Source organism: Anas platyrhynchos, chromosome 2, assembly GCF_047663525.1.
Source record: "Anas platyrhynchos isolate ZD024472 breed Pekin duck chromosome 2, IASCAAS_PekinDuck_T2T, whole genome shotgun sequence".
NCBI classification, from domain to species: domain Eukaryota; kingdom Metazoa; phylum Chordata; class Aves; order Anseriformes; family Anatidae; genus Anas; species Anas platyrhynchos.
This window is the reverse complement of record NC_092588.1, coordinates 114,797,553-114,823,478: the sequence shown is the minus strand read 5'-3', so window position 1 is coordinate 114,823,478 and position 25,926 is coordinate 114,797,553. Positions and strand designations below refer to the sequence as shown.

Sequence of the window (25,926 nt, the reverse complement as noted above, 5' to 3'; positions counted from 1 at the left end):
TTTGAAAATCAAACTGCTGTTATTGAATTCCTTGCCAACTGGTAATAAATACTCCTCTCTTCCACAGGATTTTACTTCTTTTGATTGGAAAGCATGTTATAATGGTCACTATCATTCTCTCTGCTGTTATATAGCTTTTATGAAACAAGAATGTCTAGAGGGAATAGTTTTATGATGCTTTATACTTTAATCATCTTAATGTTTAATAGGGATTCCAAAGAGAAGTTCAAAGTATCATTAAGAATCTGATTCAAAGTGTTAGAGTCAATGGAAAATCTATCGTACAAGATTTTGCCACAGGCTTCCAATTGCTTCTTCTCTTTATTGCTCTTGCTATTTGAATTTTGTCTCAGTTTTGTTATGCCATTCTAAAGCATCATAAGAATTATTTTCATTTTATTAAACACTCACCTCAAACCACTGGCCATGCGACTGCATTTTAAGGATGACACAAGGGTCTGGTTTGGAGAGGGCATCCCTATCTGATATGCCTTTGCATGCAACTCGCAGCTCCACTTTAGTCAGGCATGGGCTGTTAAAAATTCCCAGGGTATTGGCTGCTGATTCATAGATGTTGCTCATTTTCTTCATTCCTTTTCCTGTAAGGAGAGAAAAGGTCCATTTAGAATAGTGCAGGCACAGTACATCCCTTCCATCCATGCAGATGTCAGCACAGTGTTCTGCTAGCCTATAAGACCCTGCCATTGTGAACAAGAGGGGAAAAAAAAAGTATCTATGGAAGAAAGGAACACATCATCTCATATTTTCCAAAATAAGCCAGCTTCAGAATGAAACTTTCCACCATGCCCCTGAACTTTGGCAGTGAACCATGAGCTCAGCATACAGCCCTATTCCTGCTTTCAGGACCACATTTTCCCTGGAAAAAGGACAGACAGAGGTAATTCTCAATTTCTCCTGAGAGTGCCTTATTCTAAGGCTTCAATAAATTTGTTCAGCACTCTTGCAACCTGCAGGAGTACACCTAAAAAGCATGCATTTCACCTTGCAGAAACTCTGTATGTAAATTCAGCAGGTCTCTTTCATATCAACTTTAACTTCCAAGATACATTTTACTCTCTATTTCCATGTTTATCACTGAGCACTTCTTCCCCCCAAACCCAAGAAATCAGTCTGGATTGATGGTCTAAGCAGTAGGGCAGGATATTTATGCTGACAATTCTTGTTGTTATAACACTGTCTGCTCTTTTTAGGTCAGAAACCACTATTATGTGATCACACACAGCTCAAACAGTGGCAACCTCTGGTCTTACTTCATTACAAATGCCACCACCACCACCACCACCACAAACGTTGCAGCTTGAGCCTTTACTCAAACAGAAGCAACAAAACTTGTTTTTAACACAGAGATAGGTAAAAAAAATCACTATATGTTCATTTCTCATCAACAAAGACTCTGGGAACACCTCAATTGGCTCACTCATTCTGAGCTTCCCAATCTGGTCCCTAAAAATCTGGTCCCTAACAAGAAGGCTTAGTCCCTTATCACACCTCTCCTCCCACATTTATAAGGGCTGCAAAAGATTAATTTCATACTTCTAGAGGGCAGGTTTATCATACCAGATCATCAACAGTTTTTTCGGGGGCTGTTTCCAGCCTCCTCACTGTCTCTTCCACGTCACCCAGTGCTCAGAAATTAATGATTTTTGAGACTGTTTTGATAAAAGTTAAATCTTGGTGTTTTGGAAAAGAAATTAAAGTTTTCTTTCCCCAATGCTGAGAATTTATAAAATCAAAACAAAAACCATCTTCAAAAAATCCAGTTTCCCTGTGAATTACAGAGGCAAAATTTGAAAGGTACCGGTAAATTCAGAGTAAGCAGACTTTGCAATGCAGAGTCAACATATAAGAAATACAAAGAAACTTCGGGAATTTAAGTTTGAACAATGAGTCAGACAATCTGTTCTCCGTGCAGATGAAAGAAAAGCATGTTAACAATTTATAATTCTTCAAGCCCATTCAAATTTATACAGCAATTTACCCTACAGCCACAGTCAGCTGTGAAAACCCTCACCCACACTGTTGGATTCAGTATGTTTCAAAGTCAAATGGGTGTGGACGGACTCTAACCACCCTCTTCCAGCCCGTATGGGTGTATCTCCTTATGGTAAAATTGGCTTTTTGAAATGTGACCCACCACTGTCATAGTTTCCCACAGCTGAAGATCACAACAGCCTCCTTCAGCCCTCCCCAGTTACCTGCAAATTCTGACACCCAAACTGTGTTGCTTTGGACTTGCCACTAAGAAAGAAATGTGACCAGGAAAAAAATAAAAAATAATATATATTTTTTTAAAAAAAAAAGGTAACAGCATTAAGCTGCATTATTAAGCCCAAAGAGAATACTCAGCTTCTGCCCTGTGTATTCCTATATGCTGGTTTTGCTTCTCATACATTTTTAGCTGAGACTCTTGAAACTGCAAATAGATCAGCATCTCTCAGATCTTGAAGTCTTTCCCATTTTGTGCTGGGTCAATTCACATGAGTAATGGCAAGACTGCAGTCCTAGCCTGAAGGCGATAGCATACACAGGGGAACTAGGCTCTAGCCTAATCTGAACCACTTTGATAAAATCATAAATTGAGGAGCAATGCCCTGCATGCAAGAGGGACCTGATATCTGATATCTCAGCTAAGCACCACAGTAAGCATCTGGGCAAAGTGCTACCAAACCTGTTGATTCAAAACTGCATTCGTGAGACCAGTTTTCATCTTTTTGTTTGCCACTTTTTTTTTTTCTTCCCAAAAAAAGAACAGAGAAAGGTGGTGGCAACTTTGACACAGCCACTAAAGGCTGCTATTTAGCTAAAAGTTACATAAACAGTTATATGTATTTTGCTAGCAAATTTTCCATTCTGTTTATATATTTCTGCATTTCATTCTATTTATAAATATATCCCTGCTACGTGATGTCAGTTACCTATATCTCCATCAACTGGGATTTTAAAAAGTTAGAAACTGAGGTGGGGGGAAGGACTGTTGTCTAATTATTCGTCATACTATAATCCCATCTCCTTCAGAAAGCTGCTCAACAAACTCATTCCACACATTTACAAGACATTTTTACATGCTGCCCTTTCCAAATTGAAATCCATTTGAAAATTGGGTTAATTCTGTCTCATGCACATCTTCTATCATTAATGAAATGTCATCCTTTGTGCAGAAATAGGTTGATGATTTAATTAAACCGGATGATTTCAGTACTAAAGAGAAGGGGGAAAAAGTAGCAGAATGAGGTGGAGAGATATTTTTCTTCCTCCCACAATAATTATACACTGTTTTTTTTGGAATGGTGGGTTAAGTATAAAATTATATTTCTCTTTATCACTAAAACTATTACTTCATCTTTTACAAGTTCTAAATTTATCAATGGAAAAGATCAAGCCATAGTCTTATTCTTTTGTCCCATTATATTCTTTTAATATAATCACCAGTTTGGGCTGTTGCACTGATGTCATGTTACCAGGAAGTTGGGAGCCTGGGAAATAGATTTTGAGCCTACTGAAAGTGACTAAAAAAAGTATTATTTTACGTAAATATAGACAAGTTAGAATGCGTAAGATATTTTTCCCCCAATTAACTACGTACATTATTGATGGAGAAATAAATTATTCATTTTTCTTTGCTACAAGCTCTTCCTTCTTCGTTTCATTATAACCTCCTTATTCTTTCAATGTCCACATGGCTTTAGAATGCACTGATTAAGCACTGTATCTGTGAGAGGAAAACGATAGCCTAGCTAGGAAAAGAAGCGAACAAAGTGATCGGTCACATACTACCAAATTTCCAATTCACTGCTCCATACATTCTTTCATTTCCCGTTAAGAACAGGAAAGCAGTGTATCACCATGTGCTACCCACACTTCACCTCCCACACAAACTCAGTAGCCAGTGCTAGACTGCACGGAACAAGGATGCAAGATTAGGCCTTATGTTTTCACCTCTCTACGGTGAAACATCATGGAAGGAGGTAATACCAATTGGAAAAAAAAAATGCTTTGCCATCTTGAAGTACACTGTACTGAAATCTAAAAATGTATTACATTAACAACAACAAAAAAGTGTGAAAGACCTTGATGTACCCTATGGAATATGAAGAAAAAGCAGGGATCTTGGAAGACAGTTCCAGTCTCCCAAAACTATTATATATCTGACATATTAGAGCCATTTTAGTAGAAAATGATGTATTCTTCTGATATTTTTTAATTGATTCATGGAAAAGCTGTTTCAGGCAGGGATGAATCTGTGGGTAAAGTTGCACCCCTGGGGTTGACTGTCCAGAACGCAGCTTTGGGACAAAGGACCTGGGTGTCCTTGTCGACAATGACTTGAGCATGAGCCAGCAACGTGCTCATTTGCTACAAAAAAGAAGGGCAACAGCCTCCTGGGCTGCCTTAGGCAAAGCATTGCCAGCAGGTCAAGGCAGGTGGTCCTTGCCCTCTACTCAGCATTATTGAGGCCACATCTGGATGTCTATTTGTGGACACCCTAGTACAGGAAAGACATGGACTTGGCGGACCAAATCCAGGGCCATCAAGGCAATTAAGGGACTTGAGCATCCATCATATGTGGAAAGGCTGAGAAGCTGGAACCGTTTAGCCTAGAGAAGAGAAGTCTCAGGAGAATCTTAATAATATGTATAAACTCCTGATGGTGAGAGGAGTAAAGAACGAAGCCAAATTCTTTTCATTGGTGTCCAGTGACAGGACAAGAAGCAATTGGTACAAACTGAAACAGGAAATTCTGACTAAACAAAAGAATATTTTTTTTACTGTGGTTGAACACTGGAACAGGCTGCTCAGAGAAGCTGTAGAGTCTCCATCCTTGGAGATACCCAAAACATCTCTGGACACGGCCCAAGCAACCTGGAGATGCTCTAAAACCTGTAGAGGTTTACAATAGGTAATACTCAGAGGTCCTTTGCAACTTCTATTATTCTTTGAATAAACAGAAAACAATGAAATTGTCAACCTTTTAGTAGACAGACTTCCTCTTTCAAATGTTGTGTTTCCTGGGTTTAACACAGGTAGGTTCTTTTCAAGGTAGGGCCCCTTGACACTGAAACCATATAGAAAATGAAAAGACAGACATAAGCCAAGTACTTCTGGTAACTGAGAGCCCTCCAACAGCTTCTGTGCTTACATATTTCATTAAAAGCAACAGCACAGAAGTCCAAAAGTTTGTTGCTAACTAAATAACTGGATTACACTGAAAAACGTTATTACACATTTGCCAGCTACCTCTTTTTCCCTTAATAAGGTCTGAATGGCTTAAAGTTGAGTCATGTAGTGCCTAACAAAGGTAAGGATCTCTGTGATGTGAAATATAAACAGTATGTGCTTCTGCTCCACGATCTAAAAATTTTGAATAAAGCTCACACAAGCACACACATCCACCTTGTTACAAAATGTTCATCCATGTACATCTTTGGAGAACCTCATCACAAAATTACAACATGGCTCCTTAGACTCATCAGGAAATAAATTGACAATATCTGAAGCTGGATATCAGCTTTTCCCCTGTCCAGATTGTCATTTTGCTGTCCTACACACACACCATAAACATGCAATCTCAGAAAGCACATCTGATTGCTGTCTGAGTGAAGTATGAAGCACCTATGGTACCTTGTGAAGAATCAGAGAAACGTGCACACTCAGCCTCACCTCCCATTCAGATAATAAATGAGAAGAGAATGAGAATAATGGTGAGATTTAAGGCAATAACTAAATGCTCGGCATTTGAAAACAGGGCTTGTTATTCAGAAACCTGTACTCCAGAGAAAAGTACACACAAATGGATTTTGGGACAGGAGCTTTTCCATTACCGTATGTTGAGGGCTGTACCTGAATCATTTGTTTTACTGGCATCCTGGTCAGGAAATGAAAATGAGCCAAGAGCATCAGTGTGCTTCTGCACAGGTACATTGCAAAACACTGCTCCCAAAAAGGTAAATAATGTCTATAGAATGTAACTGTGGTAGGAAATAGTAGTGATAGCTATATGAAATAAAACTGTATTAGTTCTAGGAATGAATAACCCCCTTCAATACATGGCAAGGCCTAAAAGCACTGGAAGCTGTAGCACTAGCTGCTCCCTACTTCTTTCTACTTACAAATTATATGCAGAAAAGACATGCAGAATTCAAAACACTGCATGTTTTGGAGCAGCTGAACTCTCTAGATACATGGATTGCAAGAGATGGAAAACCACTTGTCCACCCTAAAAATTGCGATCCTTGTAGCACCAGAAAAGCAATTTCCTCTAGTTCCATTTGAGATTCTCACTTCATGTTACAGCTTTAGCAAAATCAAGGTGACATTCCTTTTGAGGTAAAATAACTAGCTCTAATTTACAGGTAGAATCTGAATAAGTAAAATGGCATTTCTGAAAGTATACTAAACTTTCTATTGTGTTGGATCTGAGATCCACAGAAAGTCAGTGAGAAAAGAACCCATTCATTTCAATAAAGCAGCTTTAGCAATATAGTGCCCCAAGTGATCTTGTCTTTTCCCTGTGTAGTTTATCATTTGGCAACACAGTAATGAAAAATAATCATCAGGCACAAAAGGTTCAAGTACATCAGCACTGCCTCTTGGGGCCTGACTCAAGCTCCACTAAACACATTCCTTGGCTTCAAACGTCCATTTCTCAGGCCTTAAAGATTTTATGTGCTTCCATGATATCTCCCATTATGATACGAGACCAGGTTACACAACTTACAGTATCAGCAAGATTTATAGAAAAGGATGAAATTTTACTGGGACTCTGGGTAGAAAAGCTTTTACAAATTTCTTCTGTTTAGCTACCTGTTGAACTGCAGTAACATACAGGCCATTGACCCCTTCAGGGAACGATTCCAACTGAGATCAGCAATCCTTTTTCTTTAAGAAACATTATGGGATTGGGAAGTCCCAGTCCCACTGAATTACTTCATCAGGTGTTGGCACCAAGGCTTCCTGGATCGTGAAGAAGCAAAGTCCGTTCCTTCTCGTTCATCTGTGTGGCTGGAGAATAAACTTTCTGCGAATGAGCAAAGATGGGAATTTGTGTTGCTCATGAGGTTCTGATTCAGCAAACAGATTAAATTAATATTCCATGTGCTTACTCAGGAACTTGCTAAAACACCTGGTTGGTCCAGAGCTGAAGATAGGCAAGTGAGAGCCCAGAGCAATAACACAGAAAGCAGACCTAACTTTATTGTGACTATTCATCAATGATTGGAAACCAGTGATCAGCCACAACAAGCAGTTCTTATTGCCATCCACTCCTGCTGTAAGGCAACTTTTTTTCACCATAGCATTTTTACAGCATAGGGGTTTCTATAACCTGTTACACTGTTTGACCAATCTTACTGTGAAGTATTTTTTCCTTATGTCTATTCCAAATTCCCTTGTTGCTTGCTGTAGCTGTGACTGTTACCTCGTGGCCTTTGTGCACCTCTGGAAACTTGCTTCTCACTATCATTCAATACTATCTTAAAACATGAAAATTCAATTACTTATCTTTGACCACACTCTCCTGATTATCAGCCACATCTCTAATCACTATACAAGAGTCTCCTCCTATCAGTATTACAAACTAATGCTGGTCAACGTCAACTGCCATGTAAATTGCTACTGAAGTTTAAATGATCACAGCTAATACAGACAAAATGCCAGCTGTCAAAATTAATTTGAATATAATTTTTTGTATAATGAGAAGTCAATAGGTTAGGTAGACCCCTCCACAGGGTAGCTTGTGCAATTAACAATACAATTTTTCCTCCCTCCCTTTGATTCTGACTCATACAACAATTAATGAGGATTATATAAAGTTACAGCTACCAAAGTTTGAAAGATCCCTTTGCAAAAGGAGCAATAATAATAAACTCAGCAAGCAAGGAGTATCTAGAGAATCCACAGCAGTGCTATGGTGAACAATGAGACAGATCTGATAATGTAAGTAATTTACTTGGACAGAAGGGGAGAAGGTTCAGAACAATGTGCCAGCAGTGTAAATGGAAATATACACACACTGACAGTTCAAAAGGACTCATTACCATAGAACCAGCTGCTTCGGTTTTAAGGGGATAACAGAAAGTCACAGAACAGAAATTGAGACGTCTAATGTATGACAGGACAATGTACAGAGTTGTGCCGCACCTATACAAATGACTTCATTTCAGTTAAGGGAAGGAAAAACCCCACAAGACCTGGAGCACTGGGACATATCTGAATGTGCTCATTTCTGGCTGCCCTGAGTAGTCCCCATTGAAGTCAAATTGACTTGATGCCATGCAAAGGATCTATCAGAATCAGTAGCTAAAACACATGTATTGTGTATAAATTAATCTAGGATTCTCCGTTGTTCCTTTATGACGTGGCTAACACCACCTGTCACCTCTTCCTTCTCAAAATTCTCACTGCCTTCCTGCTTCCACTGCTGTAATATGTAGGAGAAAACTCAAAATCATTAACATGAAAGACAGAAGACTGAGCAGATAGGAGAACAGAATAACTTCCCTGGGGATACATGCAGACAAAAGCAGTCCTCCACTACAGGAAAGCAGGGCTGATGTTTTTTTTTAGTGGACAAGTGCAGAGACTTTTTTGTTCAGAATTAACAAAACTACATTATTTACATTCACCGTGTTTGTATCAGTCACCAGCTATCTGCCTCTCCCGTGACAAGGCTAGCTCACACAGGGCTTCTGTGTTGTTTATAAAATGGCATCTTCTAAGCCAGTGTAGTGTCTTAATGTGGTAATGGAGTAGATTTTGTTTGGAACAGTGTAGAAGCCAGAGAGAAGACAGACTCATTTGTATCTTGACACACTAACAGTTAGCCCCTCAGTTGGACTCTTACTCTCAGTCTTGTTTCTTTAATAACACCCATCCAAATCCTTCACTTACAACTCAATACTGTCAAACAAAAGCATTAAGCGGTCCCAGTGTTCCTCTTCCAAATCGTGGAACTGGTATATTTTATCTCAGAAAACAAAAGAAAGTGGATTCATCCTTAATTTCCCTTCCATTTTCAAAGCCATTACAGCTGATGCTCTACAGCCCTTTCCCACAGCTATAAAAGTAAAAAATGACTTTTAAAAGTAAAGGAAAAATGTCAGCAGAGTCCAGGCTGCCCTCTAACAGGACTCTACAAGCTAAGGATTCATCGGCAGGACTGAATAACATGAAAACCCAGTGAAATTCAGGCTGCCAAGTAACTGATTTGCCTATTAGCTTGGCTATTGGGTCTCAGATTTCTGCTGCATTACTACTGAGATGGTGCCTGAAGCACAGGTAGCTGAAATCACAGGGACTAGGCTTGATGGAAAAACTCTGGCCCATTGGATCTAGCTAAAATACCATGCTGAGGAGTTTCACAAAAATCTATCCTCATATATTCAAACCATTGGGCCCAGACTGTAAATAACTGCGTGTGTGGTTTGTGAATATGACATGTAAAGACAGTAAAAATGACCAAAAAAAAAAAAGTTACTGAATCTTTCTCTTGAATGAATTACTTTAAAGCTGCCCTATCATATGATACATATGACTGCTTATCTCTACAAGTTATTATGATTTTCTTATTCTTGCCAGTTTACTTTTCTGCTTGTACTATGTGATATCTCTAATGAAACAGGCAAAAAAATGTTTAGTTGTCCTGGAGATATATGTTTTTAAAACATGCTATGCTGCTTTTTTTAAAAAAAGAAGAAAAACCAGCTGAGTTAGGTATTAAATGGAAAACAAAACAGTGTCTGGCTTAAGAGCTCTGAAGCTTTCCAATATGCTTACTTATCTGAGAATCTTAAATAATTAAGCTCAATTGATATTTCACTATACTTTCAGAGAAAGATTAGTCTGGAACAAAAATCAAATAATCCCAGCACTCCAAGTTGTAGTAGTTACAATTCTGCTATCAAATAACCCTAGCTAAGAGCCCTCAGAACATATTTAAGCCAAAATATTTAAAAAATTAGCCAGTTCTGAATAACAAGAAAGATTAATACTTTACCATTTTAATCCTCCCATTGTCTTCTATGCATACATAAAAGACATTTGAAATGGTAATTACCCTCTACCCACCTTGCAAAAAAACACTGGCTCTCAGCTACAGGGAAATGCAGCAGCAAGTTGTGTTCCGCAGTTACACTCAATTACACTGAAGTATGTATATAAACACATATAATGCTTGGAAGAGTTTATCCATTTACAGATGTAACATATTGCAAACTGCTCATTTTCCGCAACAGATGGCTCTAACGGCTTTTCCTGTAGCAGAAAAAAATAAAATAAAAAAAAATCCTACAGGAGAAGCTGCTTTCTGCTGCTAGTCCAAAGATAGGAACGTCAAGAACAGCGAGGGAGAATTTCCCAAGCCCCATTCAGCTTCTGCACTTGCAAGCAAACAGGAGGTATACTTACTGCACGTTGGCTTAGGCCTTCTTAGCAGAAAGAAACCAAATTTATCCACTACAGAGGACTGTACCCAGTGCCATGCTGAGCCCAAAACCAGGACAGAGCTCTGAAGTCAAACTGCTCCATCCATTAGGACAGAAGCTGAAGAAAGGCAACACCTGATAGTACTGAAAGGAGTCAAGGAGTCTCTCTCTCACTTCATGTAGCTCCCCCAACATGCTGGATCCCTTTTTCAGCACCAGCTGGAGCTCCCATGGGCTCCCAGGACTCAGTTACCCAAGCAGAAGGCTGCCCGCCCTTTGGGCCTGCTGGGCAGAGGCCAACTCTGTGCAGAGTAGCTCCTGCCCTCAGCACACTTCTCTTTTGATGGGGGCTTAGTGACAACAGGTCGTGCTCATACCGCTATTTTAAGTTAGTCACAGAATCACAGAATTTCTAGGTTGGAAGAGACCTCAAGATCATCGAGTCCAACCTCTGACCTAACGCTAACAGTCCCCACTAAACCATATCCCTGAGCTCTACATCTAAACGTCTTTTAAAGACCTCCTGGGATGGTGACTCCACCACTTCCCTGGGCAGCCTGTTCCAGTGTCTAACAACCCTTTCGGTAAAGAAGTTCTTCCTAAGATCCAACCTAAATCTCCCCTGGTGCAACTTAAGCCCATTCCCCCTCGTCCTGTCACCAGTCACGTGGGAGAACAGGCCAACCCCCACCTCGCTACAGCCTCCTTTAAGGTATCTGTAAAGAGCAATAAGGTCGCCCCTGAGCCTCCTCTTCTCTAGGCTGAACAAGCCCAGCTCCTTCAGCCGCTCCTCATAGGACTTGCTCTCCAGGCCCCTCACCAGCTTCGTCGCCCTTCTCTGGACCCGCTCAAGCACCTCAATGTCCTTCTTGTAGTGAGGGGCCCAAAACTGAACACAGTCGAGTAAGCCTTTCTCACCTTCGTGTTCTTTACTTTGTATTTTCATTTGGAGATCTGTGATCAAATGTTTGAAGAGTCACCTGTGTGACTTGGCCAAGTACACATTGCTGCTGTCTCGGCTATATCAGCCAGCGGTACAATCACATTGCGGCTCCAACTGTGGGCACCAGCAAATCCTGAAGGAGAAGCAAGCCTACCAGCCAAATTGTATTTAGTTTGGAATTGTTCATTTCTTTCCTAGGTTAATTTCTACATAGACTTTCCTCTGTAGAGCTATATCTGCATCCCTAGGAGGAGTGCTTTGCAATCCCAGTACCACCATATTGTGACAGACTCAGTCTCTGAAGAAGCCAACAGCTGGTTTTGGTGTCAAATTAATTCATTGCAGCATGCTGTCAGCTCCAACTTCTGTCAGTGCCAAAGACGCCACTGGTACCAGTGCCTCACCATTCCTCTGCTGGCACGTCAACACTCCACAGGAGCAGTGCTCTGAGCTACCAAAGTTATGTCCTAACTAACACGGTGAGACATGGCGCAGACTCACACAGAACCTAACCTGGGCCCTGGAAGCAGCACAGCTTTGTCAGCAATGTTATAGTGGAGCTACTTACTCCTGACACAATGCCAAGCATTTGGCTTAACATCACTTTTGAAAAGAAGTTCTACAAATCCAAGGCACCAAGTGTTTCCAAATGTTCCCCTCCCTCGGGAATTTTTGAGACTTGGTAAACATCATTGTTAATGACTAATACAGATGAGAAGCAAAATACTTGCAGTGTCTTTTAGAAAACTTCCTTCATCACAGGATTAAGAGTTTCTGAAAGGAACCTGTAAATACACACAGGAGTTCTGTCTTCCTTGTGAAATCTGAAAGTCAACATCAATCATTGTTAGCACACGCTAGCACCAAAAGCATAAAACAATTCAGCTTTGCTGGCTATTACAGTTTGGAGATGGAGGAAATGGGTTCTCTCTTCCTAAACAATACACATAAAAAGTAAAATGCAATGAGGACTCGTATCACTGGTACTCACAGAAGTCCTACCGCCAACCACCACGCTCTAAGAAGAGCACGACATCCCTGCAGATCTTGACATCCCGACTTGATAGGACAGTATTTCCTTAAGTTCACATTAAGTGAGCAATACCCCAAAGTTCTGGGCACATCGCACAGGACTTCACCTACATTCACATGTCTATAAATGACAAATTTATACAAAGTGTAATAAAGTAAATAAACCACACAGTGTAGCTGCAACTTAAAACGACAGAGAAAACGATGCCAATACCCCTGCAGTGATGACAACTAAATGAGAAGAGATGCACGAGGCTGGTATTGAAGTCCCAGTCTTATGTTTCCACTTAAGAAATGTAAGAGTTCTGGTCTGACTTTCTAAGATATGGTGTTGTATGAATCAAAGGTTAATTAAAAAGGCATTCCTAGGCTCTCTCTCCCTAAACCTGTAAAACCATTAATTCCCCCCACCTCCCAATGCTTTGTTGAAACTCATCTGCCATTGCAGAATATATGAGGGTAAGAAATTTCACTCATGAATCCTCAGTTCTTCAAAACAGTATTTTATATCAAGGACAAGAGGTGAAATAAGGTAAGTGGATCCATCACAGAAAAAAACCACTGAATTCTACTAAAGAATTTACCTTTATTTTTAAAGGAATAGGCAACACAGTGTTGTTTTGCTGACCTGTTGGACTCTGCTCCATTATTTAAGTCTGTACTTTATGTGAATTGCATTTGAGGAGTGTAAGTTTTTTACCGGGTCAAAACAAAGTGCCTTGAAAAAAAGAAAATGCACACTATTTAAAACCTGCAAGTCATTTGCTACTGCACTATCAGAGCAATGAGAAAACCCAAAGTGTGCACAAGTTTAGTTCTGAAGTGAGCATTTATCTCTAGACATATGGTTTAAATACATGCTCAAATTTCACTATGATGATAGCACTCACCTCACTGGACACTAATTCCACTAGATTCTTTACTCTTGGACAGAATGAGTCAATGCCTGATAAATATTTCACAGTGAAAACAAACACTCTCAGAAACCGAGAACAGAATATTACATGAGCTTGAAGGCTATATTGTAAGATAATATGTAAAACCTGGAGTTTTCTGTAGAGGAAGCATGACTGTGATTGCTGCCCAAACAGAAATTTATCAACTCTCACACACTGTTTATTAAAAGACAGATACAAAGCATCAAGGAGATTACATAGGCAAAGAATAGCACCATGATATAACAAATCCATTTGTAAATGGTGGTAGAAGACCTATGAAGATAATCTTCACCCTAAACATAAATCGAGAAAAGAAAACAAGCATTTTACTCGAGAGTAGCTTAAGTCGATGTCCAAGTTGCTGGTTTGTTTGAAGCATCAAAAATAGCTGCAAGTTTTATAAGCCTAAGTTCGAGAGCTGTCAAAACTTCACTCAGAAGTGATGCTTACTGTTTTGGTGAAAAATCAGGGTGTGAAGCCAAAGTGCGAGATCTGGTCGTGCCTGTCAGGCCCTGCAATTGTTTCACACCCTGCAATTGACCAAGAAGAACTTGTACTGACCTGTTCTTGGCCTCGCCACCAAGAGACAGAAACGTTAAAACAGGCCTGCCCATGCTTCTTGTGGAGAGACTGACATTGCCAAAGAGCGAAGAGTAGAAGCCCGTGAAGAAGCCCCAGTAGCCAAAATGAAGCCAAAAAAGACCACTGCTAACTAAACTGGGTTCCAAGCATCCACAAGAGCTTCCAAGAACTAAAGAAAGCACAAAAATGAGAACACACTAACCACCTGATCATTGCTCAGAGCACAAAATGATCTTTTCCCTAACCAAGTATATCTACATTTAAACTTCAAGGAGGATAGTCATCAGGCTCTATACCTTTGATACTCTTAAAATTAGGAATCAGCATGTTGACAGTAACCAAAGCAACAGGTAATATCAGCAGGTGACACCTTGATTGCTCTTTGAATACTCCAAATACACGAGACATTTAAAATGCCCTCTGTGTTTATTCATGCCTTATCCCAATCTGCATTAATCCAGTGCAAATAGGTCCAATAGTCAGAGACAGATTTTTGTCATAACTTTTTAACAAATGGTGTCATCATAATTTTATATAACTATTTGTCTCATGCATGAACATGCCTTGGTCTATGCAAGTGTCAGGGTATCCAGATAAAAAGGCTTTTATGAGTATGGAACCAGAGATCTTCAATTTCTGTTCCTATTCAGTTGCAGATGATTTGGTTTTTATCTTCTTTTCTATTGACAGCAGCCCCCATAGGTAAAGTGATTGGAGTGGAGAACACCACCCACACACACACGAAAGCTAAGAGAGCATGGCTCACAGTAAATGCACAACCTCACAGTATCAAAGGTGTAGTTTCAATGACAGATTGTTAAATGTTTCTTCATATCAATCTGCATAATCAAATCCAGTTCTGGGTACCTATGTAAAGGATATACTAAGAAGTTCTAAAACATTCTGAAAATATACACCTTTTTTAAAGCATCTGGCCATTTCAGTCAGAAGCACTGTCTGCCAATTGCAAACCTTGTAGCAATTCAGATCTGACCTGCTGAATGATGTATGACATTTGTTATGCTGCGGAGCCCAGATGCAAATTTTACCTGTGATTTCTGCCCTCTACAAAAAACTTATACAATAACCAGGTGCTTGACTGCTGTTGCACTAAGTCTGTAATGAGATGGAATACACAGTCACACTATTTAGTGCTCTAACCTGTTCCAACTTTGGAGTAAATACATCAGCAAAGACTAAGCTGGAATATTAAGTTACCGTCATACATCAAAGTGAGATGTTAATTTGCTGATATGTTACAAGGAAACTAGTTCTATATTTCACTGAAGAATTCTTCAAATGATTCACTTGTGTAATATGTTATTAAATGAAGCACATAAAGAGAGCCATCTTAAACATTAACTTAATTGAAGGTAGAAATAGCAAGGACAAAGGTTTAATACTTACTGGAGGAAAACTCCAGTTGTTTTTACAAGGTTCTTACCATAAGCTGGAAAGTCTGGCACAAAAGTGTATTTCCTAGCTGAGTTATCCTTTCTGCAGGATTTTAATTCTCCCCTTTTTAGGAACGTGGGCATTTTACAACATGTTAAGAAAACTGTTTCAGTCAAGTGATAACAGCAGTATTTCTTATTTAGTTGCTAATGCTGATATGGAGCTTCAGCTTGCCTTTTCCATTCACCTCCTTTTTCAGCTTCTGGTCAGCTGTGTTCTTTCCATCTACAGCAAGTACTTTAAAACCATCTTTTCCACCTTATGTTTCTGTCAAGATTATGCTTCCAAGTGAGATAGTCCTGGCAAAAAAATCTCAGAGCAGGTTCAATATACCTACAACATGTTAGACAATGATACCCCAAAGGAGCTCTTTAATTCTCAACCACTGGCACTTTGACATCGGACGAGCTGCTGTATTGCTAAAGTCAAATTGTACTAGGTCTTCAATACATTTAATGGAGGCAAATTGTCTCAAAAGGGTAATTCAGGTTGAAAGGGTGCTCTTTGGGTCTCTTTTCCAAGCCCTACAAAGCAGTCAGAGCAGGCTGCTCAAGGCCCCATTCGGGTGAGTTGAGAGTATCTCCAGGAAGAATCTGGCTCCATCTTTGCCAGGTTCTCCTATAATGCAACTAAGACCACCACCTCTTAGCTTCTTCTCTTAACACTTCAGTTTGTTCTCAGGTCCTTCCAGGACTTCCTTCCTGTGACTTTATAGACTTATTTAACATATGTGTATCAGAAAAAGTTCTGATTAACTCAAAAAAAAACAACAATTGAAGACAAATAAATTAAAAGATGACTGCCATTTTCTGCATTTTAACAACATAAGACTGTAATTACTTGAAGCAAACAGCATATACCAAACAGCTTCACCAAGGCTAAATTATGCCTGACCAACCTGGTGGCCTTCTAGGTTGGAGTGACTGCATCAGTTGACAAGGGAAGACCAACCCATGTCATCTACCTGGACTTCTGTAAGGCCTTTGACACAGTCCCACATGACATCCTGGTCTCTAAATTGGAGAGAGATGGATTGGATGGCTGGATCAGTAACGAGTGGTGTCCCTCAGGGGTCTGTCCTGGGGCTGGTACAGTTTAATATCTTTATCAATGACGTAGACAGTAGGATCAAGTGCACCGTCAGCAAGTTTGCAGATGACACCAAGCTGAGTGGTGGAGTTGATACACCAGAAGGAAGGGATGGCATCCAAAGGGACCTGGACAAGCTGGAAAAGTGGGTCCATGTGAACCTAATGGGGTTCAACAAGTCCAAGTGCAAGGTGCTGCACCTGCGTCAGAGCAATCCCAGACATGAGCACAGACTGGGAGAAGAACTCACTGAGAGCAGCCCTGCAGAGAAGGACTTGGGGGTTCTGGTGGACAAAAAGCTTGACACGAGCCAGCAGTGCGTGCTTGAAGCTCAGGCAACCAACTGCATCCTGGGCTGCATCAGCAGAGGGGTGGGCAGCAGGGGAGGGAGGGGATTGTGCCCCTCTGCTCTGCCCTTGTGAGGCCCCACCTGGAGTGCTGCGTTCAGGTCTGGGTCCACCAGCACAAGAAGGATGTGGGGCTGTTAGAGTGTGTTCAGAGGAGGGCCACAAAGATGATCAGAGGGCTGGAGCACCTCTGCTACGAAGAAAGGCTGAGAGAGCTGGGGACGTTCAGCCTGAAAATGAGAAGTCTCAGGGGTGACTTTACTGCAGCTTTTCAATACAGAGGCTGGAAATGTATCATCTTTAAGGTCCCTTCCAACCCAAGCCACTCTACGATTCTGTGAACTGGAGCTGCATCCATAAAAGGCTTTACAGCAGGCAATTTACAATATGTGAAATCTTCAGCTGGTCATACCCTATGAACAAAACAGCTAGCTCTTGAACATCTCATTAACACATTGCCTACGGAGTAACTATTAATACAGAGACAAACATCTTTCGTGGGGGTGGATTACTTCCCATGCATTCCTTTAAGGGACACGCAAGAAAGGTAAAACAAATCATGTGAGTTTAGTCTGGGTTGTTATAATGATATTTCTGAGTAGAAAGGTGGATTAGTAGCATACGGTGATAAGGAGGACTGCTGGAAACGTCATCTTTTACTCCTCGGTATTTCTGAATTCCTAAATAACTCCTTCCAGGCAGTGAACATTTGAACTCAGACATATGGTGTCTGGAGATTTTCCCCCTACTCAAAATCTTGCTCAGTAAAAGACTGCATTAGAAAAAATAAAATAAAATAAAACAAAATAAAAAAATAAACTTGCTTTTACCTTCCAGTTGTTTAAAATGGATTATAGTTTCTCTCTGTTTAAATTGCTTAATTTAAATTGCTGTGCAAGTTAAAAGGTATCAATCTTCCCAGTTTCCTCAGCTTATCTATTTACTGCCCTTTACAATTAGTATTTCTTACTGCGGTGAAACTTAGCAGTTTGCTAGAGAAATTACTGCTTTACTTTCTGCCTCATGTTCTAAATGAGAACACTTCAAATCTGCCCATTATACAAAATTGTTTAGGAAAATCCCAAATAAGTCTAGAAACAAATAGGTTGGTACAGACTCTAATGGAGGCTCTTAGTTCTGTTATTAATGTCACGGCTTTCTTAATTGCCAGACAGGTTGTAATTTTTCAGTTTGGTGTAACCTGCATGTCTGACAAATGCAAGCCTTGCCTTTCCTTAGTGGTAAAAAGCAATAACCAAAAAGTCAGCTCAGAGCAGGTGGTGTATTTTTCTCTAGCCTTATCACCAGCACTCTCATCTTTGATTTCTTATCTTTGAACTCTCTTGTTCTTGTATTCTTTTCAAAACAATAGCCTCAGACTCCCCTAAGAGCAAGATAAAAGCTCCAAGCCATTAAAACTTATTTTCCCCATCTAAAACTAGAGAATTAATTCTATCTTTAGAACTATATAAAAGTTCACAAAGAAGTTTTGTGCCCCCTAAAATGGAAAATGCTTCCTCAAAAACAACTTGCTTACTGCTCTCAGTAACTACTTACCGCTTTCAGTAACAAATTGTATTTCTGTTTACACTAAGTTTAGTCTAACAAAGGAGAAAAGGCCACAAAATTTGACTGCATGAAAATTCAAAATATTTTGCCCAAGTATCAGTCCGTTCCCCCACAGTACTCAAGCATTTCAATTTTGGCCATGAAAAAATAATTGTATTTAAACCACTCTAATTGCAGTGGTATGTTTCAGGAAATGCCAATCTTTTATTGTTAATGACACTAAGTTAAGGAACCTTTGATATTGTTCCTTAAATGCTCACAGGCTCTAGCCCTATTCTGTCACTCTGATATCTTTTTCATTCACAATACAAACCCACAGATTTGTATTAGTTATCAAATATCAAACAACATGTAAAACTGCATCACTTATCTAACAACCAGCAGCTATTAAGCTTACATGAGAACAAAACCAAATGTTTATGGGGAAAAGAGACATCATGTCAATCTAGCCCAGCTTAGTTGGATGCCTGACCTTACTTTACCTGGTACTAAGCTGGCAAGTACTGACAATTGCATCACCAAGATCAGGACCTGCCATCAAGAGACCCTGAGCAGCGCTTCCTCGTACTTAACAATACAATACATTTTGTTCTAAGAGGCTAAAAGAGGCTACCCAAAGCGTAAGCTAATTTAAACTGCCCCATGCAGAACACCAAGCAGCACCTCGGCTTCACAACAGTACATCCCTGCGTGTACAAAAACCTCACATCCCCAAACAGCAAATGACTGAAAGCCCACGCTGGTTCTCACCTTTCCCCTTTCCTCACAGGGAGCACTGACTGGTCCTGCTTCTGTCCTTGTCTGGCACTGTTGGAAATCATTTATGGCTTCTCCACTGCTATGCATTTATTTATTTTTAAACACTATTCTACTCTCTGCCCACAATACACTTTCTAGTCATCCGCTTTCGGCTTTATTTTCCTTTCCCATTCTCTGTAAGAATGTCCCATCACACACAGCTGTCATTCAAGGTCAAACCACACAGAGGCAGATGAATCCCTTGGATAATTAAGTTTGACTTGATAAAGCTCTGTGACTACCTGAACTGAAACATTTGGGTAATGTAATTCATGGTGGAAAGGGTACAGAAAATAGGAGCTACATATCAGCTAGTGGTTTGTTGCACTCTAAAACTATCAGCACTTACTTAGAACTGTTCAGTTAATTTCTGCTATTGCTCAAATAAGCAAGACCACAAATGCACAACATTATAGTCATGCCTGTGAGTATGGTGACCCAGGAGGAGAAAGCAGAACCTCTGGCTAGTTCTCTCCCTCCTGATCATGGGGACTCGAGATGGGCATCCATTCTGCAAACTACATTTTAAAATGAGGGAAAATGTGCTCAGTAGGTAGGCAAATTCCACAGGGCACTTGTTTTGCCATAGCACTTTGCCCTTCACAGTTTGTGCTTATCCAACCATCCTTGGGATTTCCTACACTCCTACAACCATAGATCAAGAGATTGTTTAGGTACAAATTACTGCATTGTCTCCAAGTTCACTAATTTCAAGTCAAAACATGGAGCAATGAAGCTCATTCACCAACAAAAAAAAAGATGCCAGTGTTTCCAAATAACAAAAAGTAAGACTAAAACCCTGTCCCCCTTTTTATCTTCAAATAAATAAATGAACCCACCCTACTCACATCTTCAGAGCAGATACTATGAGGTCTGAATGCTCAGCAGCTGTGACATGAAATAAGAGGGCTACTCTTTTTCCAGCAGCCAGTGCTCTGGTTTAAACAGAAGACTTGGGGTACTCGTTTTGTCCTCTACTACCAACACAATAGCAATACCCACACGCTTTTCTCTTCTTTGGTTAGAAAAGAAGTATACGGCACAACCTGCTGATAATCAAAACAGATCAATTGCTTCCCTTTTGGAATGACAGGGAGGTTTGTGTATGACCAGTCCCACAACCAGGTGTCAAAATCCTGACACCTCCGGAGCCAGAAGCTTAGACCTGATAAAGGCAGTGCCAAAGGCACTTTGTGTAAGGAAAAAACAAACAAACAAAACCAAACAAACAATCAAAAACAATGTTTAATGCATTTAGCTCGGTTATTTTAAGGTGTTTATGGGGACAACTATTGGCACCGTGGCTACAGCACAGTTGAAGAGGGCCACAAAAGCCAAGAGATGGGAAAGGACATGGACCATTATGAGCTGCAGTTCTTGTAAAACCCTTTTCAAACACAGCATACCTACAACTTTCCCTTTGCATTTATTTTTCTCTACCAAAGTTATCTGGCCCTTCTGACCCACCTCCATGTTGGCCATCTTCCCTATCTTTTTTGGCAGGGATGCAATGTCACTCACATTATCAGCTTTGGACAGCTGAATCTGCTGCTCTAGAAAGAGACTTCACGGATAAGAGGCAGACTGCAGAGGACACACGTTGTGGCACTGAAGCTCTCTGCCTCCAGTTAGAACAGGTGCTTGTTGAGTTGTGATACAGTTAATTCAGCTGGCAGAGAAAAAAAGAGGAGATCTGGACCACTGGATCTGGACCATCAACCATATCCAGTAGGCTTCCCTGAACAAAGCCTGCAGCCTGCCCCAAAAGCGGTGATAATTACTATAGACCATAATTACACCAGGCCCACCTATCCTCACTCTGCAGTTCCTTTTCAAAGCAGCAAGTGACTAAACTTTATTAGTGTATGCATTTTTTATGCCACTCAGAGAAAATTCTCTTTTCATGAGATTTTGGTCACATACAGACAAACCAGAAGGAAGCATCACCCACTGTCTGGTCACAGGTATGCACACACAAAAAAAGGAAATCAATATGTATTGCGGAATGTTGTTTGCTGCCTAAATTTTATTGAACAGCAAATAACACTGAGCACATTACCACCTTCTTCATGGACATTCAGCAAACACAGAGAGCGAGACAAAAATCCATTACATAAAGTATCCTTTCAAAACTATTTGCTCAGTTTAAATCTTTTTATGGCTCCGGAGTGGCATTTCCCTGGTGTTTCTGCAGGATTCGAGTGCAGTTCTCCAAGCCAGAGCCTCTTCCCATTTCCCAAGGCATTCCAGCAACTTATATGAGAGAATTACCCCCAGCATGCTGAGAAAGGAGATCAGACCCTCACACTAAGTCTTCAACATATACATACGAAAGTGGTACTTCTGTGTCGAAGATGTGCTTTCAGTAACTGTTTTTCAGCCAGATTAAAATAAATTTATGCGCTTTTTTTTCCATGTTAGCATTCCTTGATCAAAAGATGAGCAATATATCTATGTAGATTTCCAACCCCCCTAAAATGCTCTCCAGTGCTATCACAATGAAGTATTGTGAATCTTCCATCTCAGTTACGCCTAGCTTGCACTACTTTTGTTCTTTGTAACTCCCTTGATTACAAAAGGAATCGAATTTTCACCTAATTTTAGATCCTTTAAAACACTGTAAATTGCATTGCTGGGTTGGAACATAAATCTTTACTGCTCAGGATATTTTTCCACCTAAGGAGAAGTCTGATAAATTGCATCATGGATCACGCTTGAGCAGCGAAGCATTCAGATAAATATTTTAAATAAATTTGTTTTATATCATTTAGTGTCAGGGGGGAAAAAATCTTCTTAAAGTGACTGAGCTGCAGTGAGGCAGTTGTTCTACATGTCTTCCCAGCAATTAGGTCATTGGAAAAGGAAGAAATTCCCTTCCAAATTTTGTCTTAGTTTGGAGCCTGCTCCAAAACCTACGAGAGTGAATGCGAAGATGCCATTTACTTCAAAGGGTAGTGGAGTCCCTGTAGACACATGATTTTGTCTCATTTGATCTTTGGAGCTGGAAAGCTATGTAGTGGCTCATCACAAACCCGTACGCTCTCGAAAAGAATGATAAGGTTGCCACCTCAAATTGCAAAGGCCTTTCTGTTGCAGGACTGTCACAGAATAAAAATGGCACATGATCACTTCATAAATGTTGTAACACACACAGATAGGAAGTTCAATTAAGTTCACAAGACTTCTTTTCCCCCTGGCATTTCCTGATCCTCGAGTGCTTGGCTTTGCTGTTAAAAGGGAAAGCTGCACAAAGTATGCCAGATTTATTTTGAAAGCAAACCATAAGCAGTCAAACCACTCCAACAAACACTTGGTGGAACCAAACTCTTACAGACATCAACAAGACAGAGGGTTTCTGCTGCATAGATATCTGCCATTCAAACTAAAGTAAAATGTGACAGCAGCAGTCTGCTTTCCTCAGCTGTAGACCACAGCAAAGTCTGTATGAAGAAGCTTTGCTCGTCCACTTCCAGTTCCTGTCACGTGGGAGAGCAGATTACTGTGTGATTATGTTGGCTGGCATAGGCATACAGTGCTCGGATTTCTGTAGCAAGCACACTAAATACAAAAGCTATTGTGCCCAAAAGAGCAGCAGAGGTGATGGGAGGGCAGCACTTGGTCAATAAATCCATCCTTTATTTTTCATTGGGAGCTCCCCCAAGAATAGATGTAGAATAATGGGAGAAACAGAAACCTCGGGTCCCGTTCCAGCCTGTAGCACGGCCACACACTGCTCCTTTATTCATCCTTCCAGCACAGTTTTCTATAACCTCTGCCTATTCCGTCACTTCTCTACCCCGTACTCAGTCACTGCCTCTGAGCTTTATTCAGGAGCCACCAATCTTCTACCAAATTTCCTTGTTCAAACGGTTGCTGCTCTGAAGAGCTTCCCAACCCACTCTGGTCTCCCTACCACAATACTTCTTTGGGGGTGGAGGGTGGTATTGGTTGATTGGCTTTTTAAAAACAAAAATAAATTATTTGCCTCTTGCTCCCCTTAGCCACATCCAAACTTTCTTGCTCAGGAGGTTTTCCCTATCCTCCTCCTAAACTCTAAGCCTGTATTTTTCTCAGCTCAGCTCAGTCCTCCTCCTCACTGCCCTGATGCACTGCACCAGTCTCCCCATTGCTCTCACCTCCTCATGTGAACTCCCCAAACCCAACAAAGTTGTTACCTGGCCCATCCAATTACCTTGACTAAACTACAGCTCTCCTTCCTTCCCACCACAGGCAAGAAATGTGTTTGTTCCTTGTCACAAACACACCTCTCACTCCTTTCTGCCAGAAGACCAACTTGAAGAGAGGCTTGGATGCTAGGGGAACAGCTGTTAACATGCAAAACCTCACCTAACCTGACCCTGTGGCTCGAGGCTGAAGTGTGTTGAGTGGCTCTGAAATAGACACACTCGCATCCTGGTGAGCAATCAGAGCTCTGAGATACCTCGGCAGATTCAGCAAACATTCGGATTGAATGGCTTTCAATCTAGTTTACAGCAGTTCTTATACACGCCTATTTTTGGCTGATATTCTTTGGAACAGAAGATTGAATCTGACAGATTTCAATTCCCTCATCCACAACAGAGAAAACTCGGTCTTGTTCAAAGCCAACTGTAATTATTTAAAAATATAAAAACGTTGTTTTCTTGGGACTTTACAGAGGGATGTTTTGTCACTCCTTCGTGGTTAGTTGGTTGCACGTGGCGTGGAACACAAATTGCAATTAACAGTTTATCAAAGTCCATAAGTAATTGAGACTGGAGTATGTTAGTGTGAACTATTGGACAACCATAATAAAACCTGGCACTGTGCCCTTTCATTTAATGTAAAGGGATACAAAGCTGTGTCTCAGCAGTCTTAGGATCATAAGTATTGAAGACCACTCTTTTCTTTCCCCTCACTCAACATAGCAGAAGATAACCAACCCTCTAGAGCTTATTTGCATTCTTTAAAATAACATCTAAACTAACTTTCAGCATCCATCAAGATGAACTTCTGCTGGCATTACTGCCTGAAATAATCTCATGTGATTCATCAATTTGCACAGGACACTGTGAAAGGCTCCCCACGTTCTGAAGAAATCAACTGCTTCATCTAATCCATGTGCCTTTTATTTATTTATTTATTTATTTAATTATTCATTTAACTGTGAGAACAGAGCATTGCAGGTCTGGAGTTATTTATAGACACTGAAGCAGAGAACAGGACAGAAGTCGCTTTCCATGTTGATTTTGCCGGGGAAACTCAATGCCTGCATGAAGTGAGAAAGCTAACGAGATACTAACAAAACAAAATCCCAACCCAGTGAAGCCATCCCATTATATAAGAATGCTGGAGTACCTCATGGCTTTCTGTAAGGGCAGCTGGCAGCAGTCAGTACCTTTCAATCCAGTTTACACACTTATCAACCGGAAAGCACTGAGTGATCAATCGGTCCCAACGGGGCACATATCAGATCAAACCGTAGTGATAGGAGCTAGCTAAACCTTTCACAATTGCGGCGTAACTCAATAAATCTTTTCTATGTTAAGGTGTTTGACAGTTAGACTTCTTTACAAAAGGAGAAAGGAGCAGCTCGAAGAGTTACCATTGTGGAGGTTTCGCCCCAGCAATGCCATCCCTACTAAAGATCTGGCCAAGAGGACAGACACCTTAAACATTCACAAATATTAAGTGAGATGTAATATTAGTTCTCAAAGACATGTTGCATCATCCTTTGAAAAGACCATGGCAAGAGGAGATTTAAAAAAAAAAAAAAAAAGTGATTTGTTAGATGCTGTTATTTTTTCCCTTAGTATTACATTTCACCCATTACATTCATCAATAAACTTAGCAGGACACTGCCTGACATTTTAAAAAATGCAATCAATTATGAAAAGGCATGCTGTTTGAGAAAAATGTATCCCACACTGAAAATACAAATTTAGTAACTCTCTCCAAGCTTTTAAGTTAATCTTATTATTATCCACGTTGAAATAATGTCCAGAGGCACCAGACCATTGTGTAAGTCACAGCAGAGTAAATCTGTAGGGGGAAAAAAAATGCCTTGACCTTATCTAAAGTTTTCTGTTGGACGCGTCTAAAATCCAGTCGTTCAGCCACGGGTGTTCATTCAGTACCCTCCATTTCCAGTCGCTGAAGAACAAGAGGGATTCTCAAGCCAACTCCTCCCACAAATACAAACCGATAGAGCTTTGGTAGACTGCCACGAGCCAGTCTCCTTGCACAAAAATCAAAACGAGCGCATTCTTGGATGTTTCAGATCCCCTTCCCAGCAGCTGGGAGGGACTCTCCAGTGCTAGATCTCCCAGGGGCTGCAATGACCAAAAAGATGAGCAAATCCACATGGAGAGAGAATGGGAAAGGACAGACACCATTTTGGAGAATCACGTAATTCCTTTTCTTTTTGAAGTCCTTTGGGAAAGTTATCTACTCTCACACAAAGACAAGGTTATTTCTTTTTAATTGTGCACAAAGAGCAGAAGATGAAGTAAAATAAATTGTAACTAAAAGTCTGTAGACCTGCTACAGTATGTAGCTGTACACCTGTATTTACCATGTCGTATTTCCTAAGATCAGCTGTTTTAGATGTTAGACAGTGTTAGCAGCTACCTTCACCTGAGGTGTTGGAGCCTTATCAGCACAACTGTGCCCGGGTTTAAACCATCAGTATACAAATAAGTCTTGCTTAAAAGAATCTAATGCCAGTCTCTTTATTGCTCACCTAAGGCATTTAT

General features: G+C 40.4%; 1 protein-coding gene across 6 annotated transcripts in view; it reads right to left on the bottom strand.

The window, feature by feature from the left end:
• CPNE4 (copine 4) overlaps window positions 1-25,926 on the bottom strand; it is a 256,158-nt gene that overhangs the window by 180,153 nt on the left and 50,079 nt on the right. For all 6 annotated transcript variants that reach the window (XM_072033424.1, XM_072033422.1, XM_072033426.1 and 3 more), the window contains one exon: window positions 412-599. In XM_072033424.1, the coding sequence (XP_071889525.1) occupies window positions 412-591 (180 nt within the window). In that variant the 5' untranslated portion in view covers window positions 592-599. The remainder of the gene's footprint in view (window positions 1-411; window positions 600-25,926) is intronic.